This window comes from Apium graveolens, chromosome 7, assembly GCF_009905375.1.
Source record: "Apium graveolens cultivar Ventura chromosome 7, ASM990537v1, whole genome shotgun sequence".
In the NCBI taxonomy this organism is placed as follows: domain Eukaryota; kingdom Viridiplantae; phylum Streptophyta; class Magnoliopsida; order Apiales; family Apiaceae; genus Apium; species Apium graveolens.
The window spans coordinates 233,080,438-233,102,758 of record NC_133653.1 but is presented as its reverse complement, the minus strand read 5'-3'; the positions used below and the strand labels follow the sequence as shown (position 1 = coordinate 233,102,758).

Sequence of the window (22,321 nt, the reverse complement as noted above, 5' to 3'; positions counted from 1 at the left end):
AAATTCCTAAATATAAATAAAAAAATAAAAAAAATATCATCGATCAGTGACCACCAATTATAAATGTGTTTCCAAATTTTTATAAGGAAATTTAATTTTAACCGAAAAAATAACAGATTTTTTTCAAAAAATACACATATTACAGAAATATTTTCAAAAATAAGATCAGCAGTATTTACAACCTTGTACGCAATTTCGATCAAATTCCTCAATATCCTCGTAAACAACATTAACCATATATTTGTAAATAAGTTTAAAAATATGAATATTTTTTAATAAATTTCCGGAAAGAAAAAAAACATTAAGGATTTGTGACGTATACATGAAAATAAAAGAGAGCTATATATAGGCGGCCCAACAAGAGTCCAGTAATTTGTGTGTATTACCCATATCGATCTGTTCACTTCTACTCAGACTCGGACCAACTACTCGGATCTGTTTTATCTAATTAGAGGCTTTTGCACACACACTACTGTGTGTAAATTGTAATCTGATGGAGAAAGGTAAAGGAGTGGCACGAAGATGGGCCGTTGATTTCATCGACAATTCCACTAATCCTTCTTCTCGTGATATCCCCGATCCTCTCGGCTTCTCTCGTTCTTCTCACGATCAGGTACTCTTTTCAATCTATCCCTATGCTATCTATTGTTATTGTGTTTTTTTTTTTTGGATTAGTTAAATTGTGATTTTGTTATTTGTTGCTGTTGTAGGATGATTCCACTTTGAGTAAGCAGAAGAAAGATGCGGAAGCTAATTGGAAATCTCAGGTTTGCTTTTTCTGTTCGATTGTTACGAAATTAGTGAATTAGGTTTAGTGTGTTTGGATTAATAGCAAGTAATTGAGATTGGTGGTTAATTTTTGTTTATTTGTTATTTTTGTGATTTGGATTGGAGTTAGTAGGTTTGACTTTTCGTAAGTGATGAGACTGGACTTTGTGAAGGGGATTGGGTTTGGTTTTTGCTGTTTGAGCTACACTGATCAACTAACTGAAAATATTAAGAGTTTTCTACTGTTATTTATGTTTTTAGTTTCTTAACTTTAGCAAAAAAAAATGTTACTGAAAAATTGATATGGCTTTTCCGATTAGTAACGTGTAGCTGCCTTTTTGTTGACCATGTTAAGAGTTTGGGCTGATTAATCACATAAAGCTTCTAACTCCACAAGTTAAACAATTGTGTAGCTGCCTTTTTGTTGACCATGGTAAGACTTTGGGGTGATTTAATCACATAAAGCTTTTAACTGCACAAGTTAAAAAATTGGCCGCAACTAGCTTTTAGGAAAAAGTTAAATGTGAAGTAATAAATGGAGGAAAATAACCTTCATACAACAGTATAATTAGGAAATAGCTAACGTAATTGGACAAAACTCCATGAAAATAGTCCTCAATCAACTGACCATAATTTAATTCACCTCTGACATTGTGTTTGGTTGAGTGAGATACATGGGAAGGAATGAAAATGTTATACTATTTTAGGGGTAGATTTTTGCACTCTTCCATTTCATTCCCAACAATCTATTTAGAACTTGAACTTTCTAATTAGATTCAATCCTACTCATTTCTTCACCAACCTCATCACTGAAAATTTGCATACCCTCATTTTCTCTTACCCTTCCATCCTACTTCCATCGTGTGCCTTTTAATATTATTCTAAATTTATCATTCCATTCTCCCCAACGAGACGGAATATAAGTTCTGTGAGTATTCCTATCCGCCTTCCCCTTATATGAAAGTTCATTAGGTTGTAGGTTGTCTAATGTTCTGCTAAACCAGTTTGTCTGTGTAAAGAAGAACAAAGGGGCACTTACAGTTCATAGTGGACTTTGACATGTCGTTAGGGCTTAGAAGTGGCATGTGAATTAGGCAAAGTAGTTGATGAAGAAGGTGAATAAAATGGAAAAGAACCAAAAGGTCAATGGAATGGGTAAATTCTTTTACAATAGATATAGGACTAGTTATATCACTAACACAATCTGACTTGTAGGCTTAAGTAGTTTAGTGCATATTGTAAAGAACAAAGAATGGGAACATACTCTTCATGTCTACTTTCGTTAAAACACTACAAAGTGCTCTCTCAGTACGGTGTAAGAACATTACTTGATCATCATCTGTGTACTTGAGAGATCTGGTAGAGTTTTTGTTACTCAAGTTCATTTGTTTTGCAAATTATTGAAAAACTGTTGTATGTGCAAGGCTTAGCCCAGCGAATACCCCTCTCCTCTTAGTATAAGAGGTTGAGGGTTAAAGGCTTCCTAAAAGGCATGCGTGTGTTAGTATATAAAGTTTCTGTGATTGACCATAAACAAAAAAAAAAGCTTAAAAATTGAAACTCTAGAACCTATCCTGTAACTTTAGCATTTTAAAGTTCTAGATTAAGTGGAAAGACTGAAAGAAGAACCTATGCAAGAATTATAAAATTTAAGATTCATCTTTAAAAGTGTATGTTCAAAATTTGCTACTTGGTTAACTCTCAGTATTATATAATGCTGAAACATTTGTTTGTAATGACTTTAACTGCTCCTGATGACATTTAGTAGTGAACTCATAGCTATAGTTTTCCGCAGAAAGCATGGGAAGTGGCACAAGCTCCTTCTAAGAATTTGCTAATGATGGGCTTTATGATGTGGATGGCTGGAAGCACAGTGCATTTATTCAGCATTGGTATCACATTTTCTGCTCTTTGGCAGCCCATAAGTGCTCTTCAAGGGGTCGGGAAAGGTAGGGACTCGAGCTACTTAACTTTATAGAACTTTTTGTTGTGTTTCTTCAATGTCAGCCTTAGATTATTTTGTCAGAATAAGCTGAATTAGTGAAATAAAAGATGGTCCTGGCTCCTGGGTGGAGGTAGTGGGGTAATTTAATATATTTTATGAAGTTCTTATACTTAGGTATATGATGCAAACTAAATAATTGTACTTAAAAAGTTTATCCACTATAATCATGTGCTAATAAAACAGAGAACGTGACACAGTCTGCACAAACCTACACAGCCACATTCATGTCCTGTGTTTTAGAGCGCCTATCAAATCTATTTCTATCTAATGGCTTGAAATTTACACCTCTGACTCCATTGTTGTTACAAATAATGCATATATCCCAGCCGTATTCCTCGTCGTCACTAAAACTAAACAAATAGTAGTATAATAAAATTCGATTAACAGAATTGGTATGTATGCTGTAATCCAATAGCATTAGATGTTTTCTACATGTCTGTTAAAACTTCACATTGCTAGTTTAAAATGTCTTGGGTAAATACTTATACTCAAGTTTTAGCATTTGTGTTCTATACCCTTAACCTTAAGTTATCATGTACGCAGTATGTTAGTTCTGCATCTCAAGCAGGTTATCTTTGAACCTTCTTTTGCAGTTTTTGAACCTTACAAGGATGGTAGAGTTGATCTCCTTGGTCCTAAACTGCTCTACATCGCGCTTAATTTGGCCGCTTTAGCACTTGGTGTCTGGAAAGTAAGAAAATATCTGTCTCATATATTTGTTACATCAGTAATTTGAATCAAATCTCAGTGGTTTATTTATATTACACTTGTTGTTGCAGCTCAACACACTGGGCCTTCTTCCAACCCATGCATCAGACTGGGTATCATCTTTACCTCCTGCCCAGGTAACTGCTGGCGGCATTTTCTTTTGTTCTTAGTTTATTGTCTTTGCTCTTAATTTAAAGTAATAGGCTAACTGTAGTAGCACTGTAAACAGAAATTGGTGATATTGAACGTGAACGGAATCGGAATGTAAAAACAATTAATAGAAGTAAACTTTAATGTGAGTTAATCAATCGCCTAAAAGTCACTAACCTATCTTTCACGTTGTCTAATAAATTGCAAGTGGACGGGTTTCAGAGCATACTGTTTTGCTTGTGATCTGAGCGTTATATGTTGTAATCTAAGGTTCCTTGCTTGATGTTTAAGCTGTATTTTTATGAAATACAATTTCAATAGTCGTTTTTTTTTATAAATTTAATTCATGTTGGTTACCTATACTCTACTTATCGAGGGAGAATATGAAAGAGGCGCACACAAACATGCACACGGACAGAACACTTGCACAATTATTGTGCTTCCTTCGTTTAATGTTAGATTTGTGTGTGTATTGTGCTCCCTTCAACCCATGCGGAGTGTAGATGGAAACCATAAGTAACAATATAGACAATACTGGAGACACAAGTTTTAGTCCAGACACAGAACATACATAATTTTTCTCATATCGTTGGGCGACTACAGTTGATGACCTAAATAGGAATGTATCCCAGGCAGAGAAAATATTTCCATCCCACTGATGATCCAATTGTTTGATTCCAAATCACTAATAAAGATAACAACTTGATACTCATTCTGAGCTAATCCTTTGGGTGTATACACCTTTGAGTTAATGCTTTGTTGAGCTGGGCTTCGCTATTTCTTTGTTGGATTTTGGATGATTTGTACTGGTAAAAGAGAGTCGGAGACCTATGAAGGTTACCCTGCTATCTGATGCCATCAAGCTAGTTATCTTGCAAAATTTCTAAGAAAATATGTTCATGTAGTAATTTGTGTTGCACAAGAATGTAGAGTTCAAACTTCGAAGCAATTAATCCGCAGATTAATTAAGCTTTTAGTTTATGTTCTTCCAGCTGTTTTTATTTTCTATTCTTCCAGCTTGTATTTTGTTTGGATGCGTCATTGCTTGGGAGCATTAGAGATGGATTTTGTAGGGAAGGGTAGTAGGAGAATGTGTAGAAAATGGAGGGTAAATCTTTTGTTACTAGGTTTGTGAAGAATTTGTGGGGTAAAAAATGTGCCTTGATTACTAATGAAAGACGAGGAAATACAGTAGAAGGATAGATTTGATGGATTTAGAACAGAACACCCAAAGCCCTAAGGCCACAGAAGAACCACTGCCAGGGTTTCTCGATCGCCCTAGATGAATTTTAGGATCACACCCAAAAAGAGAGAGGGGGGGGGGAGGGGGGGTTATTTAATCAAATCCCATAATATTAAATTAAATCTCTGGAGAGGGAGTAAAACCCTAATACTTAAGTTTCAAGTAAAAATAAAGAAACTGGTAAATAAAGAAAGCAAATCCTTTTATTGTACTACCATGATATTCTAGAATATTAGTGCTAATAATGAATTAATCTAATATAATTAATAAATTACAATTAACTCTTATTTTTTTAAATAATAACATAAAATTAATAAAAATTAATATTTTGATTCCATGCTCCGCATCAACTTTAAAAGTGGAATACTGAGTTCTAGTTTTAAATTGTTGAAAGGGAGAACAGTAAAATTATGCATAGATGTTCATTAATTAATTTCATCCTTTTTTTTGCAACTGCACCATCTCCCCCCCCCCCCCTCGATATGATTTCAATCACCCTCATTCTGCACATGGAACTGTTGTCTCCTAAGATCTGTTTTTAAACATTTAAGTTTAAAAAACTTTATATATATGTGTTTCGTCTATGATTCTTGTATGTTTTGGGCTTCTAAAGATATTGCACTGCTACTACTTCACTCCGACTTGATATGTATATATGTTATCACTATATTTATGCATTAAGCATCTGAATGTTAGTTTTTGAAGTACATTTATTACTGTGGGTGATTATTCACTAACTAATATAAGGATCTTTCTCATTTGTAGGAGGTTGAATATTCTGGCGGTGGCTTGCCTTTGTACTAAGCGCACTTAATTTTGTATTCATCAAGAAGAGTTTCTCGGATAATGGATGTGTCTTAGTGACGTTGGTAACGTTGAAGCTGATAAGTGGATCATATATTTCAGCTTTATAAGCAGCAGACTAATAGTTTAAGAATTTTACAGAACTGTATTTTGCTCAAGTAAAATAGTTTATTAAGGTTTGACCGGATAATGTTGGCACAAATTCCAATTGAACAATGTGGGGAAACATTGATATGCTGAATTGAGATAAGTAATGTTGTATTTAACTAAAAAATGATTTATATTGGTTCTAAGCACCCAAATATATTTTGGTCAATTATATTATATGCGAATACTAGGATGTGAATGGTGGTTGAGTTCTGGAGACAATGATTTAGTTGGAGACCTAGAGGGCGTATACATTTCCCTGTGAAGGGTTGCGTGTTTTGAGTGTAATTGTTAAGAAGGTTTTCAAAACATTTGTTAGTGGTTTCTTATCAAATTCCATAATCTCGAAATATGGAACACGTAAAACAGTGTTATAAGAAATATGCAAAATGCCAAATTTGATCACCAAAGAGTGTGCATGCATGTAGCCATATTTTATTTGGCAAAGCAAGGATTCTGGATTCCTATGGTTTGATCAGTATTAACAGCATTCATTATATTCTCTTTAATAATATATTCCGACTTTGCTAAAAAGTATGACATTATGTTGATATCCACCAGATTGCAAGTTAGATATTTTCAATATTGTAATCTATTTATTTTTGGTACTCTATATCGAACTATGGTAAATTTTTATATTCCTCGTAATGATTAAAACAAATTCAATGCGTTTTCTTTTTCTTTTACTTCTCTTTTTAGGAACTGGCTATAAATGTGTGGGAGAGCAAGAAAATTCGGTGGTTAAACAAATTCAATGAAATAATCCTGCACAGCTTTTGAAAGGGACTGTTTAGTATTTAGTACACTGGTTATATTTAGCCTTGGAACAAGTTCTCGATCTCCAGGACCAGGAAGCAAAGGCTATGAGAAATCGGCAACCATCATTTTCATTCCAACAATACTTCAGAGATGTTTCCAGAGACAACTCTCTCTCTCTCTCTCTCTCTCTCTCTCTCTCTCTCTCTCTCTCTCTCCCCCCCTCTCTCTCGCTCTCCCTCCCTCCCTCTCTCCCTCTCTCTCCCTCTCCCTCCCTCTCCCTCTCTCCCTCTCTCGATTTCACTCTCTCTCTCTCTCTCTCTCTCCCTCTCTCTCTCGATTTCACTACTGAAATGCAATATATGCGGAACCCATTTTCAATACTTCTTTGGGAAGTCTCATACTATAAGTTGGACATTCTTTCTGAGACTATGCTATAAGATGCACGTAAAAATCATATTTAAACTGCACCTCATTTTCGCATCACTACTAGTACCGTACGTGAGTAATAATCAGCGAGTCATTGTTCAATCCAAAAATATGTACGCAACAATCAAAATTTCGTATTAAAAAGAAAAGGTCAAATTCCTGATGGAGGAAAAGGAATCATTTTCAAAGCATGTTAAAATGGCTTCTGTTGTGAAAATAGGCACTTCCACAACATATCATACATTCCCATCTACTTCATAGCTATATATATCCCTACAATTCAAACACCACACTTGTTTTTACATATAGATATGCAACTCACACGTTTCATCCACCACATATTAGTGTTAAGACTAATGTGTCATCTTATAACTCATAAGTGTTCAAAGATCAGAAGATCTCAAATGTTTCATCATCAAATGTTAGTGTACCTATTTAGGCAAAAAAAAAAATTATTGTGCCTATCCAAAAATAAGAATTTAATAAAACATAATTCCTTTTGCTTAATTATACCTTGAACCCGGAAGTATTATCTTGGGTATGCCTGAACCCTAACAAAAGGGCCATACATATCAACCATGTTAAATTTTACGTATCCGGTGAGGGTAATATTTAAAAATAAATTAGACGGATACATGTTATGTAATATAGTAGAGGATTTAATTTATTTTGCGGAAAATGGACTTACAAATTTGAAACTCAAAAATAAATTAGACGGATACATATGTTATGTAATATAGTAGAGGGTTTAATTTATTTTGCAGAAAATGGACTTACAAATTTGAAGGACCGCCCGCACTTTAAAATGTGATATTTCATAATCCATAACTTTTGGTAGGAGCAAATGAACTTTTTCTATAAGGGTTTACGTGTTTAGATTTAAATTTTAATTAACCCTTTCTACAATTTTCAAATAAACTTGTACTAAAAATTACACATAAAAAATGTCTTTGCTTATCAAACTTAGTGTCAAGTGGTACGGGTCTTTGAATTATAAACATAAAAATGATTAATATGAAGAAGCATAAAAATACACCCAATCATAAACATATAAGCATAAATATACTTTAAATTACAAATTACTACATGTTAGAGATTAGGTTTAATAATATTTCCAAAAGGTACTTTGAAACAAACGAATGAGCAGTCAAACGGAACAACACTAACAAATTCCATTAATAAAAGTTTGTTTCAGACAAGTAATTAACATTTTTTATAGTTTCCTCTAACATTTCAGATGTAATATATTATACTTTTGTTTTACGAATAACATGCTTTTTATTTGGATTTCAGTCACGCAATAGCAGCCACGAAATTCATAAAAATCAGGTGTAAAAGATGTTTCACAAATTTGTTGAAGCTGATAGACTTCTTTTTCTATTAAATTTTGATTTTTTTCGTTACTTGTTGGTATATTAGGCCCAGTTCGCCGAATAGATAAGTAACTGAAGTACCGAACTGACCCCGTAAATGTTCAAGTACAAGTCTTCAAAGTACAATTTTTCCCCATAGAATATTTTCAATAATTTCTTTCTAATGTCCTATCAAAGATTAAAAAAATACAGTTTGCCTCCATTACAAAAGCTCGCATCATTTATAAGCTCGTAAAATCTCTCTACAAACAAACGTTTCTTACAATTTATGCCCACAAATATTATTTAAAATTGCAAATTATGCATACTGTCTCGCATTCATACCAGTTCATATTTAAGTTTTAGTACCAAGACCCTATTTTTAGCAAAAAAAAAACAAGACCCTTTGAGGAATTTTCAAACATTACATCAGCATCTCATAATTAAAACAAAAAAATCAGAAATGGTTAAAAATATATGAATTTCCATTATGGCAATATACCCGTCAAACATTTGATCACACCAAAGAGCCTTTGATCTCAATAACCTTACATTATTCCAGACCAACGAAATTACTTGCTCATTCTAATTTCTATGAACAAGCACATCAACCTTACAATATTTCAAGACCAACAAAATTACTTGCTCATTATGATCTCATCTCATTAGATCAACGAAATTACTTGCACACTATAATTTATAGGACCAAATCACTACTATTCTAACATCTGTCCTACTTGCTAGGACAAAATTAATTCCTATTCTAAGATCTGCCAGATTGCTTCTTATTTAACATCTGGCATCTGCAATAACCTTCAAATGAAAAAGATCGAGCATTTAATCCAAGAGGTCTTGCATATAAAACTCAAGGCATAAGAGTTTTACAAGGAGGATTTGGACATGATGTTAACCTGATTTTTGCATCACTATTACTATGATACTAGTAAACCAGTGATGACTATCAAATTATGTACAAGATAGATTTTCATTTGAAAAAACAGCTAATTTGCCACGCAGTGCAGGATTGTTAACGGTTACTCTTCTGAAAATAGCATTGCTAAAATCATAAGCTATCTATGTAGATATGCAACAATGCAAATTCATCACCACATGCAACATATCAAAGACCACATTTCAGTCCCTTCTTGAGAAATCAAAAACATCACTACCTTTTTAAACTTTTAAAAGATGGTCCATCAAAATATATTATACTTCTATTGCAAGGGCAAACTGAAGTGCAAAAATTAACGCATAAACAGGGTGACAGGGAGTTGGGGATGGGGACAACTCGAACAAACATAAAACCAACTTTTGGTACAGCAACAAGCTAAAAACTCCAAAATCAATAACTTGACTTTAAGAAACAAAGAAAACTTCCAACTAACATGATCAATGAACTTTTAATATGTGGCAATTCCCTTGGTCCTTGGAGTTGCTTGAGTACCTAAATAAATCCAAAAAAACAATGAAAAAGCGAAATACTAAGCAATAGACAGAAATTTAGAGAAGAAAAGAATTGTCTTTACCTTCTCTGAAGTTAGACTTGAACCTGCGGGGAACATGTCGGAGGTACCTCATACGACCAGTACCTGTTGTCTTCCTTCTGATAGCCTTTTCGCTCCAGTTATCTGAAACGAAAATCAATATTAATCAAATGTTGAAATATCTCATTGGTTTACAGGGTTCCGTAGTTGAGGAAAAAATACAAAGCTGCCAAGCAAAAATAAAGTACTGATTCCCAAACATTTAAATGAACAATCAAAACAAGTGAAAATCTGCGGGAACTAAAAGCAAATAATAGGTACAACACTCAGAGGAATCTGTTTTGTACAATAGTAGAGTGTGATGAATAGATAAACCCACATTTCTATTCATAACTGTAACACAGCAGGAAAACCGATGGATTAGTATTGTTTAATTTACACACAAGGCACATACACGTTTGGCATAATTAAAATAAGCCCACGCAATTATTACCGTCTAAACTCGAAATTAACATAATTATAATCCAATAGAAATAAAGTACAGCAGTATATTTAAATTTGATTCCAGTGATGAAGTAGATATAAAGAGAGAAGTGTGTATATACATTTGCGGATACGAGCAGCGGGATAAGCACAAGCAGAGCAACGGCTCTTCTGGAGATGGAAGCTCCGACGGCCACATCTAACACATAGAGTGTGTGTTTTGTTCCTCCTCTTTCCGAAACTTCCTGTTCCTTTTCCTGCTTTTCCCTGTTAAACAAAACTAATCAATTATTCAACTCTTCTTCTGCCTATACATACAAATTACATATGTAAACTCATAGTTGCCTACCATCTTTGCTCAAACCCTAAAAACTTACCTTCGCTTGTGTTCGCTACAATATATACGCCTCAATTAGGGCTTGTGTTTGGGTTTCTCCAGTGGGCTTTATGGGCCTTCACATCCTTTTCTTTTCTTATTTTCGTTTGTTTTTACACTCGTCGCATTGAATTAACAACTATTTAAATATGGCATCCCGATAATTATTAAGAGCATCTTCAACCCATTACATTATTTTAGTATAATTTTTACATCAAAATAGTATAAAAATTACACTATTTTTAAAATCAACTACAATCCATCAACAATAAACTTTACATCATTCTTATAATATATAGCTTATTTTATTATTAAAGTACAAAAGTAAAGTTAAAAGTAATAAAGTGGTTGGATATAAATGGAACAAATTTGTTTTTTGATAAAGGAGTGTAAGGGGAACATGAGAATATACAAAAATTTTAAAAATTTGGTGTATTGTTTAGTGTGACACCAAAATGGTGTAAATTTTAGAGTTGGGTTTTATAGGAGTTTTACACCAAAATCGTGTAAAAAGTACATTTTTTGAGTTGGGTTGAAAATGGTCTAAGTGAGATTTCAAATAATTATTATACTTGTCTAAAACTCGTGCGATGCACATATTATTTTTAATATTACATATTTTTTTTGAATTTAATATGAAGTAAAAAATTAAATTATGAAACTTATTTATTTTAAAATTTAATAATATGATTTCGTAATAATTATTAATACACACATAAGTGTATAAGTTAGTGATATTACAATAAAAAAAATAATGCAATGATTGAAAAATTTATTTTTATTGATATTTATAGGTGTGTTAACGAAAAATTATTATATTTAATTAAAAGGTAAATTTTAGCCAAGGTCAGTAGTATACAAATTGTCATTAGTCTGTTAACTGACCAAATCCAACTAACTATATTCAGATTTATGTTAGTTTAATATGTTTAAACCCGAACTAATGATAAAATTTTACGTGGCAATGGCAAAAAAACTTATGTTTGATTAGGTTCGTTATATCAACCAAATCCAACGATTTATACTTACTATTTTGTTTAATTTTATTTTAGACCGCGGTGATTATTATTTTATTTTAGATCGAATGGATAATATGTATTATTTTGTTTTAATTTTATGACATTGTATCGATTCCACGAATTACCTTTCAAATTTTTATTTTGTTATAGTCAGGTCCAATAATATAATGCTTTTAACAGGATCAATAATATTTATTATTTTATTCTAACCCGATTATTCACGAGTACTGTTCACGGTACTGTTCACGAGTTTACTGTTCATCGGCACTGTTCATCGACACTGTTCACGGGTACTGTTCATCAAAAAAATTCAGATTTTTCTTATGGCTACGGATTAATTGCTCAGAAAATTACTTGGAATATTGGATGAGATTGATAAACGTACTCAAAAGCTTGCTAATTCAACGGAATCGGGGTTTGATGAATTTGATAAAATTTTAGTTGAGGTGAAAGATAGTGATGAAGTCTATGATCCTGGTATAGAGCTTGGTTACTTTACAGGTTTGGGTAGCATAGATGATTTTGTTGAATGGGTTACACAAGTCGACAAGATTTCTGCTTATACAGGTTGGACTGAGATGAGAATATTCAAGATTGCAGCGCTTAAACTTACAAAGAAAGCAGGCTTGTGGTTTGATAATCTAAACACAAAAAGAGTTAGATCTGGAAAAGAAAAGATTATGACTTGGACATCTCTGAAGAAGAAACTTCGTGCAAAATATATTCCTTTGCATTATAAATTCGAATGTATAATGAAGATGACATCCCTCTCTCAAGGTACTATGAGTGTTTCTGAGTATACTTCTGAATTTTATAGATTGCGTCTTATTTGTGACTTGGAGGAGACGGAAACAATGAAAATTGGAAGATTTATTCGTGGATTGAATTTGCCTATTTATCGAAAGGTTAAATCAAGTCCATATATCTCGCTTAATGATGTATGCAATCTTGCTTTGGAATTTGAATCTTTTTAACAAGACGAGAAATTGAAGTCTTCCCTTCACGAGTTTACTCTTTCAGAAGAAACTGAAGAAGAAGCCTTTGTTAGTGTGGAGAATGTCGCGGATCTTGTTGTTGATTACCATGTGTTACATGTGGCGACTACATCAAGTTTGGATGAAAAGGATGAACCAGTTACAAAAGAAGCTATGATAGAGAAGCATGAAGAAAGACAGTCACTTGATGATAAATTCTTGGTTGTTGAAGAAAATCAAATAGATACATCTCTTAAACTTGTGTGTCGTGACATGGTTGAAGAGAAAAAGGTACTCGAGGATATGTTCCAAACTAAAGAGGTTGTGTACAAGGAAAACAACATCATCATCGTGGAACATATTGATTTTCTAGGGGTAGAGAACTTGTTGAATGCACCTATCTCAACAAACTATCTTATTCTTTCTAGTTTACTTCCTAAGATACTGGTCATGGAATTGCAATTCAAAGCTTTCAAGTTCTACGAGAAATCACCTCGTTCTGTGCTTATTCTTAAATACTTTAGAACTCGAGGGCGAGTTTTCTTCAAAGGAGAGGAGTATGATGAGGATCAAGGAATGAATATGTTAATTTGGATTTTGTTATGTGTACTTGTGGTGATGCTCAATTGGAGAGGATGCAAACATGGGTTATGCAGCTTACTTGGACAACAACGAATAAAGGAGCGATGCATGAAGTTGGACAAGTAGTTGATTATTATGTAATTATTAATTCAAATTTTGCTTGCAAGTTTTTACCTTTCACTTGAAAGGGTTTTTCTTATTTTAAGCACTTAGGATTTTATTTTCCTATTTGGATTTGGTTTTTGTCTTTTTTCTATTCGGATTTAGTTTTTAAATTTATTTCCTGGAAGGATTCAGATATTGGCTATTCAAGCTGATATTGAATTTCTCTCGGAATCCTATTGGGTTTGGGTTATTGTCTAAGCCTATAAATACCCTTCTAATGTAATCTTTTAAGAGAGACAATGGATGATATAAAACTTGTGTTTTGAGATAAACTATGAGTAGTTTTTCTTTTCTCTAAACTTCAATTACTGGATTGTTTTGAAGATTAGATTCGAATTACTTAGTTTCTGGATTGATCTAAGCAATTTGAGATTCAAAGTTCACGTTTCTGGATTGATCGTGTTCTTTTGAAATATCCTCTTCTTCTCTTATCCCTTTTCTTTCTTATTTTTGTTTCTTTGTGGTGCGATATACATCAGTGGCTCACCCGCAAGCCAATGGGAAAGCGGAGGTAGCAAATCGAATAATCCTGGATGGACTAAAGAAGAGGATCAAGAAATTAAGAAATAATTGGGTGGATGAGATACTTCCAATATTATGGGCCTATAGGACTACCTGTAGAGTCACGACTGGAGCAACTCCCTTCATGTTGGCATATGGGGCAGAAGCAGTTGTTCCCGTGGAGATATCACATTCCTCTCCAAAGATTCAAGCTTTCAATGTTGAGGAAAACGAGGAAGGACAAAGGTTGGCTCTGGACTTAATTGATGAAGTGCGAGATGAGGCACATGCAAAGATAGTAGAATATCAGAAAAAGGCTTCATTCTACTACAACCTAAGGGTTAAAGAAAGGTTTTTCAAACAAGGTGACCTAGTCTTGAGGAAGATAGAAGCTTCTGGTGTAGGACAGAAAGGGAAGCTTTCCCCGAATTGGGAAGGGCCATATAAAGTCAAGAGTGTTCAAGGTAGAGGAACCTACAAGCTGGAGACAATGGATGGTTTTGAAGTCCCAAGAACTTGGCATGCACAAAACCTGAAGGTTTACTATATGTAGGGCAACTGAATACGATTCTCACTTGTCAGGATGACGAGTAGGTTGAAAAGCACCTTGAAGATTTGCTTGCGTAGGATTTCATATTCCAGTAGAATTTACATTGTTGAGTCATTATTGATAAGGGTCGAACCCATACTATGTAAAGTTTTGGAAAACTAGACTTCATATTAATAAGTTTGAAATTATTTCAACCTATGGATGTTTAAGTTGTGATAATACCTTGTGTGGTTTTAACAAAAAATCATGTTGTGATCATTGAAAAAAGGAAGACTTCAAGGATTTTTTTATAAGAGTGCACGTTGCAAAATTCAAAGGTTCAATTAGTTCAAGGTTAAATGCATATTAAGTATTGGAAAGATAAAGGAAAAATATGCGAATAAGAAAAGCAGCATATGAAATAACCCCGAAGGGTAACAAGTTCTGATACAAACGAAGTTCAAACATAAGTTAAGGATAAAAATACAAAATAAAAAATTACTCCTCCATGCGGGAGCCTTCATTCCCTTGCTCCTTATCAGCACCCTCGGCATCCTTCGCAGGAGAAGCGGGAGGAGAAGCAGTGTTAGGATCCAAGATGCGATCATCTGGCTGAGGGGAGTTGAAGAGGGCATCTATGTTGTCCTCTGTCTCAGCCTGCTCAGGACTTATAAAGTCCTTAGGGTCGACTAAGCCCGTATGCCTCTCAGAAACCGCCTTTTCGGCCGCATCCCATCCCTGAGTAAACTGTAGGGAATAAAGACCCTCATCATGAATCTCCATGAGATTCTTAAACTTGTCAGAATCCATGTAGTCATCGATGAGCTTTTCCTTATCGCTCCTAAGTTTCACCAGCTCGGAATGAGCCTTAGCCAGCTCCTCTTTCTTTGTGTCCAGCTTCTTCTCTAGGACCTTGGCTCTCTCCTCCCATTTCTTCATCTCCTTCTCAAACTCATCAGAGTTACCCTTCCAGGACCTAGCCTGATGGAGGGCCGCCTGGAAATAGGTGTTACTCTGCAAAGAAATATGAGTTAACACAAGTTCTGTAATAACCCCAATTTTTGGAATTTTTGAAACCCTTATGAATAGTGTTATACTGAATAAGAAAACTTTTCATGCCACACTATGTAGGGGTTCTTTTATGGATATTCTGAGATTTTATTGGTACTCTATATGATATATAAGTGTATGTAAAGATCGTCAGAATCCAAATTTGAACCTTTTGATTTTTTTCTGAAAATCCACCAGATATCGAAAGAATTGAGTATAAGGTAACATGATAAAAAGGATTTAAATTCAAGGATTTTAATAGAGGATCATAAAAGGAATATAATGTATTGAGAAAGGTTAAGGGAACCTAAGTAATGAGATCCCGGGTATGATCCCTCAAACGATAAACGAAAACGAAAGTTAAGCGAACCGTATAACAGATCAGCGGTCATTAGCCAAATAATTAAAAGCTAATCAAAGAGATTAGTGAGGATGATGTCATCAAACCAATGAGAAGAGGACAAAGGAGGGAGGATGACATCACATGGTGACATAAGCATGACCAAGCAAGTGTGTTGTTGGTTGAATTAGAACCACACAAAAATTAACATGGTAAAAAGGTAATAAAACAAAACAAAACAAATCAAAAATCAGCCAACCAAGCCAACAATTCATTTTCACCAAAAACACAACATTTTCTCACCTTTCTTCTTCCATGCTCTCGGCTTTTTTTTCTTTTCCAAAGCAAGAAAATCAAAAATCAAGTTCCAAGCATTGTTAAATCACAAGGTAATTATCTAAGACTCCTTATGCATAGTTATGGATATCCTATAAGTTTGAGCTCCTAAATCATTCACATTCTCTTCCTAAAAATCATGGAAGAAGATGGTGAATAGTGTTTTTCAAGAACTAAAATTTTTGTTCTTGAAGTTTTGTTTAGTTTAACCTTGGATAAGGACTTTAAGGGTGATTCCAAACCATTCTCTTGATTCTCCACTCTCCAAGGAAGGTATAACCCTCCAAACCCTAACTTTATTTGAGTAATTAGGTTTAGTTTTGTTGATTTTAATTCATGGGAGGCTTGCTTGTTGTGAATGTAGAGATTAGTTAGTTTTGTGAAGTTTTGGGGTGGTAATTCTTGTATTGTTGATTAATGAACTTAAGTGTAGTTAAATTCAAGTTTAAGAATAAGTATAAATTGTTAATGTTGAGTTGTTGGGGCTGTTATGATGTAGTATGGATGGATTTTTGATTGGGTTGTGATTGTGGATTGATTGTGGGTTGAATTGGAGTGTTTTAAATTTGGGTAATCGCGTAAACATAGCCGTCATAATGTCCGATTTACTTTAGGCTGTTTTTGTTCTTAACATTAGGACCCGTGAACTCACTGCTAGGTTTTGACCATTGCCATGATTAGATAGTTCATGTTACGAGCTTCGTTTTGATATGTAGTTCGTTTGATTCCGATGTACGGTTTAGGAGAAACGGCCGTTTTAAGTAACGACGTTTCGCGAACGAATCATTACCCCTCACCTTACTTTGAAACATAGGTTAAAGACCTAAAAGGACTAATTGGAGTATGAAACATTTATGTAAAGTGTGTTAGGCAGTTGGTAAGACACTCGCGAAAGAATCGCCTGATAAGTGGCATTTTATACCACTTAGAGCGTCTTAAAATGGCTTAAATTGGTGTCTTGAAATCAAGTATTTTGTATATTTGATGCGTTTTTCTAGTGTTTATGCATTTCAGGGTTTTAGTTGCATTTCGGGGGAGGAATCATCAAGAATAAGCCTTGGCATGTGTTCACCATTGCGAGAGGAAAGAAACGGGCAGATTACGGCGAAGAAACGGAGCAAAATCAGAATTTTTCCAGTAGAGGTCTGAGCGCCCGCTCAGCATTGCTGAGCGGCCGCGCAGCAAGCTGAGCGCCCGCTCAGCTATGCTGAGCGGCCGCGCAGGGTCGGGAAAAAAGACAGTTTATTTTAGGACTTCTACTTCTGTTTGGTTTCCACTTCTATGTAATCTGAGTTTTATGGGACTATTATTTAAGTAGATTTGAGACGTTTTCACAAGTGTGGATTGAAGAAGATTGTGTTTTTACGCAAAGAGCAAAGGAGATAAGGAAGAAGACCGATTTAGCACACCGCAACGAAGAGGAAACATATATTCTTGTGATTCTTGTTTCGTTGTAACGTTGGATGCTAGTTTTCTTGCTTTGAACTTATTTACTCTTGTGACGTACTCTGTTTTAATATAATTAGTTTAGTTATTATTTTCTTGTGTTTGTTTATCATGATTTCATATGAACCCATGATGACGATAAGTGCTATTATGGGCTAATCGTGATCATGGGGTTGCAACGGATTTATTATGGAATTCTTTAGTTAATTGTTTAATACTTTAGTGTGTGATGATTGCATGATATCTAGTATTGGTTGTGCGTATTCGTCTTATGTGCGTCGCGAACATATAAGATAGGGTGTTAATCTCTTGTGAAGCGACGGTGGATCTTGAGATTTAGAACTTGCCATGCTAGCATAAGTTCATGTACGTTGTGCATGATTAGTGGGTAACTCTAACAGTTTTATTTGCCCTATGTAATCAAAAGGAATAACTTGTGCTTAAATTGTTGTGTTGTCAATTTCTGTAGACATATGGGAACTCAACATAATTGATGACTATTCAACTTCTATCTTAATTGTGGATGCTTGGTAGAATGGTATTAGTACAATGAAAGTTGGCTTTTATCAGTTTCGTGTTATTCGATTAATATCATCACTGTCGCATGCTAAAGGTAATGACAATGGCTATAGAAGGAAGTAATAATGAAGTTGTGATCTCATGAGTGTTTTATTATTGATAAATTGAAGTGTTAGTTAAGTGATTAATTAAGTAGTTAATTATAGTTAATATTTAATCAACAATTTTAAGTGTTAGTGTCTTAACATTAAGAAGTAATCATACATTGGTGAGTGAGTTTAATTAGACAATAATTTAGTCTGAGTCTCTGAGGGAACGAACTAGAAAGTATTCTATATTACTTGCGAACGCATATACTTGCGTGAATATTAGTGCATGTTTTCGCCCTAACAAGTTTTTGGCGCCGCTGCCGGGGACTCGTCGTATTTGTTTAGTTTATGTACTTACCATCATTGGTCATTAGGACTCAGTGATTAGGACGTAGTAGTTACTTATTTTTTCCGGTTGTGTTTCAGGTACTTTAGCAAGCGTTTATGCAAACTCGTTCTCGTGCTCGCAAGAGGACTTTAGATACAGCTGGGGAGACAGACGAAGTTCTTGATATTCCGGAGAAGTTAGATTTTGAGGATTCGGATTCAGGAACTGAGCAGAAAGAACCAGTAAATATGGGAGATCGTATTGTTCAAGCTGATCCAGCTCTTATGGATTTTTCTCGGCCTAAAATTGATGACATTCAGTCAAGCATCCTTCATCCGGCTATTCAAGCTAACACCTTTGAAATCAAGCCGGGCACTATTCAGATGGTGCAGAATTCTGTTTCTTTTGGAGGAGCGGCAACTGAAGACCCCAACATGCACATAAGGAATTTTGTCGAGATCTGCAGCACTTTTAAGTATAATGGCGTGACTGATGAGGCTATCAAGTTGAGGCTTTTCCTATTCTCACTGAGGGATAAGGCTAAAGACTGGTTACATTCTGAACCAGCTGGGTCCATCACTACGTGGCAAGATCTTGTGCAAAAGTTTCTGGTGAAGTTTTATCCGATGGCAAAGACTGCTGCTATGAGGAGTGCTCTTACTCAGTTTGCGCAGCAACCTACAGAATCTATGTGCGAGGCTTGGGAAAGCTACAAGAAAATGTTGAGAAAATGTCCACATCATGGAATGCCGGATTGGATGGTGATCACTGGTTTCTATAATGGTTTGGGGGCCCAATCTCGGCCCATGCTCGATGCAGCAGCTGGAGGCGCCTTATGGGCTAAAAGCTATACTGAGGCGTATAATCTTATAGAGATGATGGCTGCAAATGAGCATCAAAACCCAACTCAGAGGATGACGTCAGGCAAGGTAGCAGGTATTCTGGAAGTTGATGCAGCCACCGCTATTGCAGCCCAGCTCCAAGCGCTATCAATGAAGGTTGATTCTCTGGCTACGTATGGAGTTAATCAAATAGATATGGTTTGTGAGCTTTGTGCAGGTTCTCATGCTACGGATCAGTGTTCTCTTGTCAATGAATCTGTTCAGTATGTGAATAATTATCAGCGATAACAGCAGCCTGTGCCAGCGACCTATCATCCTAACAACAGAAATCATCCAAATTTCAGCTGGGGGAATAATCAGAATGCTATTCAGCCACCATATCAGCAAGGAGTGAGTAAACAGCTTAACCCACCTGGATTCCAGCAACCACAGCAGTATGCTACAAGGCAATCATATCCTCAACAGGGAAGTGCAACTGCACCTACTAGTGCTGATTTTGAGGAACTTAAGCTATTGTGCAAGAGTCAGGCGGTTTCTATCAAGACCTTGGAAAATCAAATCGGTCAATTAGCCAATGCAGTGCTCAATCGTCAACCTGGCACTCTTCCCAGTGACACGGAAGTACCAGGCAGGAAGGAAGCTAAAGAGCAAGGCAAGGCTATTACCTTAAGGTCTGGAAAAGTAGCTGATTCTGAAAAGGCAAAAGAAGTAGAAGCTGAAATTAGAGATGAAGAATCTACGCAAAAGGAGAAAGTGGCGGAACCAAGGAAGACTACTGTTGAACACACTCTGCCTGAGGCTAATACAGGGGAGAAACAGCTCTATCCTCCACCACCTTTTCCTAAGAGATTGCAGCAACAAAAGCAGGATAGACAGTTCGGGAAGTTTCTGGAGGTGTTCAAGAAACTTCACATCAATATACCTTTCGCTGAGGCTCTTGAACAGATGCCTAGTTATGCGAAGTTTATGAAGACTATTCTTACAAGGAAGGTGAAACTGGATGACCTTGAAACCGTTGCTCTCACGGAAGAATGCAGCGCTGTTCTGCAGCAAAAGTTACCACCAAAACTGAAAGATCCAGGAAGCTTCACCATTCCTTGCACCATTGGCAATCTGACTTTTGACAAGTGCCTTTATGATTTGGGAGCAAGCATTAATCTAATGCCGTTGTCGATCTTTAAAAAGCTGGATCTGCCTGATCCAAAATCCACATACATGTCGCTACAATTGGCTGACTGTTCCATCACTTACCCAAGGGGCATAGTTGAGGATGTGCTCGTCAAGGTGGATAAGCTCTTCTTTCCAGCAGATTTTGTTATTCTGGATTTTGAGGAAGATAAGAAGATTCCCATAATCTTGGGAAGGCCTTTCTTGGCTACTGGCCGTACCTTGATAGATGTGCAAAAAGGTGAACTTACTATGCGGGTCCAAGATCAGGATGTGACCTTCAACATATTCAAGGCAATGAAATTCCCTATAGAAGATGAGGAGTGCTTAAAATTGGATGTGATTGATTCTGCGGTTACTTCGGAACTCGATCACATGCTAATGTCTGATGCATTGGAAAAGGCCTTAGTGGGGGATTTTGACAGCGATGATGAAGAGAGCAACGAGCAATTACAATATCTGAACGCTTCTCCCTAGAAGAGAAAGCTGGACATACCATTTGAATCTCTTGGTACTTCTGACCTCAAGAACGCTGAAGGGAAGCTCAAACCATCAATAGAGGAAGCACCTACCTTGGAGCTTAAGCCATTACCTGAGCACTTGAGGTATGCTTTTTTAGGTGATTCATCTACATTACCTGTTATTATTTCATCTGACCTTTTAGGTAGTGAAGAAGACAAGCTCCTAAGGATTTTGAGAGAATTCAAACGGGCTATAGGATGGACCATAGCAGACATCAAGGGGATAAGTCCTTCATATTGTATGCATAAAATTCTGCTAGAGGAAGGTAGTAAGCCAACTGTGGAACAACAGCGAAGACTGAATCCCATCATGAAGGAGGTGGTGAAGAAAGAAATTCTGAAATGGCTAGATGCAGGCATCATTTATCCTATTTCTGACAGCTCGTGGGTGAGCCCCGTACAATGTGTACCTAAGAAGGGAGGTATCACTGTGGTCGCAAATGAAAAGAATGAGCTCATCCCCACTCGAACAGTTACAGGATGGAGAGTATGCATGGATTATAGAAAATTGAACAAAGCCACAAGGAAGGATCACTTCCCTCTTCCATTTATTGATCAGATGCTTGACAGATTGGCGGGTCATGAGTATTTTTGTCTTCTGGATGGTTATTCCGGGTATAATCAGATTTGTATTGCACCAGAGAATCAGGAAAAGACTACCTTCACTTGTCCATTTGGCACGTTTGCTTTTCGCAGAGTTTCGTTTGGGTTATGTGGCGCCCCGGCCACCTTTCAGAGATGTATGATGGCTATATTCTCTGACATGATTGGAAATAACGTCGAAGTATTCATGGATGACTTCTCCGTCTTTGGACACTCATATGATGAATGTTTGAATAATCTGCGCGCCGTACTCAAAAGATGCGTGGAAACTAATTTGGTGCTCAATTGGGAGAAATGTCATTTTATGGTGCGTGAAGGCATTATCCTTGGGCATAAGGTCTCTAGCAAGGGTCTGGAGGTGGACAAGGCCAAGGTGGGAGTCATTGAAAATCTTCCCCCACCTAATTCTGTGAAAGGAATCCGTAGTTTTCTTGGTCATACGGGTTTTTATCGGCGATTCATCAAGGACTTTTCAAAGATATCTAAGCCGTTGTGCAACTTGCTTGAGAAAGATGTGCCTTTCAAATTTGATGATGAATGTTGGGCAGCATTCAAGACTCTCAAGAAGAGTTTGATCACTGCACCAGTTATTACAGCACCAGATT

At 35.8% G+C, this 22,321-nt stretch overlaps 2 protein-coding genes across 2 annotated transcripts; one reads left to right on the top strand and one right to left on the bottom strand.

The window, feature by feature from the left end:
- The first annotated feature begins 372 nt into the window (after positions 1–372).
- On the top strand, positions 373–6,002 carry LOC141672919 (uncharacterized). The gene is made up of 6 exons (XM_074479618.1): positions 373–613; positions 711–767; positions 2,564–2,717; positions 3,367–3,464; positions 3,553–3,618; positions 5,640–6,002. The coding sequence occupies exons 1-6, from the start codon at positions 494–496 to the stop codon at positions 5,676–5,678; spliced, it is 534 nt and encodes a 177-aa protein (XP_074335719.1). The 5' UTR covers positions 373–493; the 3' UTR covers positions 5,679–6,002.
- A 3,549-nt stretch (positions 6,003–9,551) lies between these two features.
- LOC141675266 (large ribosomal subunit protein eL37z-like) lies at positions 9,552–10,812 on the bottom strand. The gene is made up of 4 exons (XM_074481975.1): positions 10,679–10,812; positions 10,452–10,596; positions 9,889–9,990; positions 9,552–9,806 (listed from the first exon to the last, which is right to left on the bottom strand). The coding sequence occupies exons 1-4, from the start codon at positions 10,679–10,681 to the stop codon at positions 9,763–9,765; spliced, it is 294 nt and encodes a 97-aa protein (XP_074338076.1). The 5' UTR covers positions 10,682–10,812; the 3' UTR covers positions 9,552–9,762.
- Positions 10,813–22,321: the final 11,509 nt, after the last annotated feature.

Bases quoted from the DNA above. Each gene is read 5' to 3' on its own strand.
- LOC141672919 (XM_074479618.1), top strand. From the start codon at position 494: ATGGAGAAAGGTAAAGGAGTGGCACGAAGATGGGCCGTTGATTTCATC. The intron at 2,718-3,366 runs GTAGGGACTCGA...CTTCTTTTGCAG, and splicing joins TCTTCAAGGGGTCGGGAAAG to TTTTTGAACCTTACAAGGAT. The intron at 3,465-3,552 runs GTAAGAAAATAT...TTGTTGTTGCAG, and splicing joins TAGCACTTGGTGTCTGGAAA to CTCAACACACTGGGCCTTCT.
- LOC141675266 (XM_074481975.1), bottom strand. The intron at 9,991-10,451 runs GTATATACACAC...TTTTCGTTTCAG, and splicing joins CGCTGCTCGTATCCGCAAAT to ATAACTGGAGCGAAAAGGCT. The intron at 9,807-9,888 runs GTAAAGACAATT...GGATTTATTTAG, and splicing joins CAAGTCTAACTTCAGAGAAG to GTACTCAAGCAACTCCAAGG.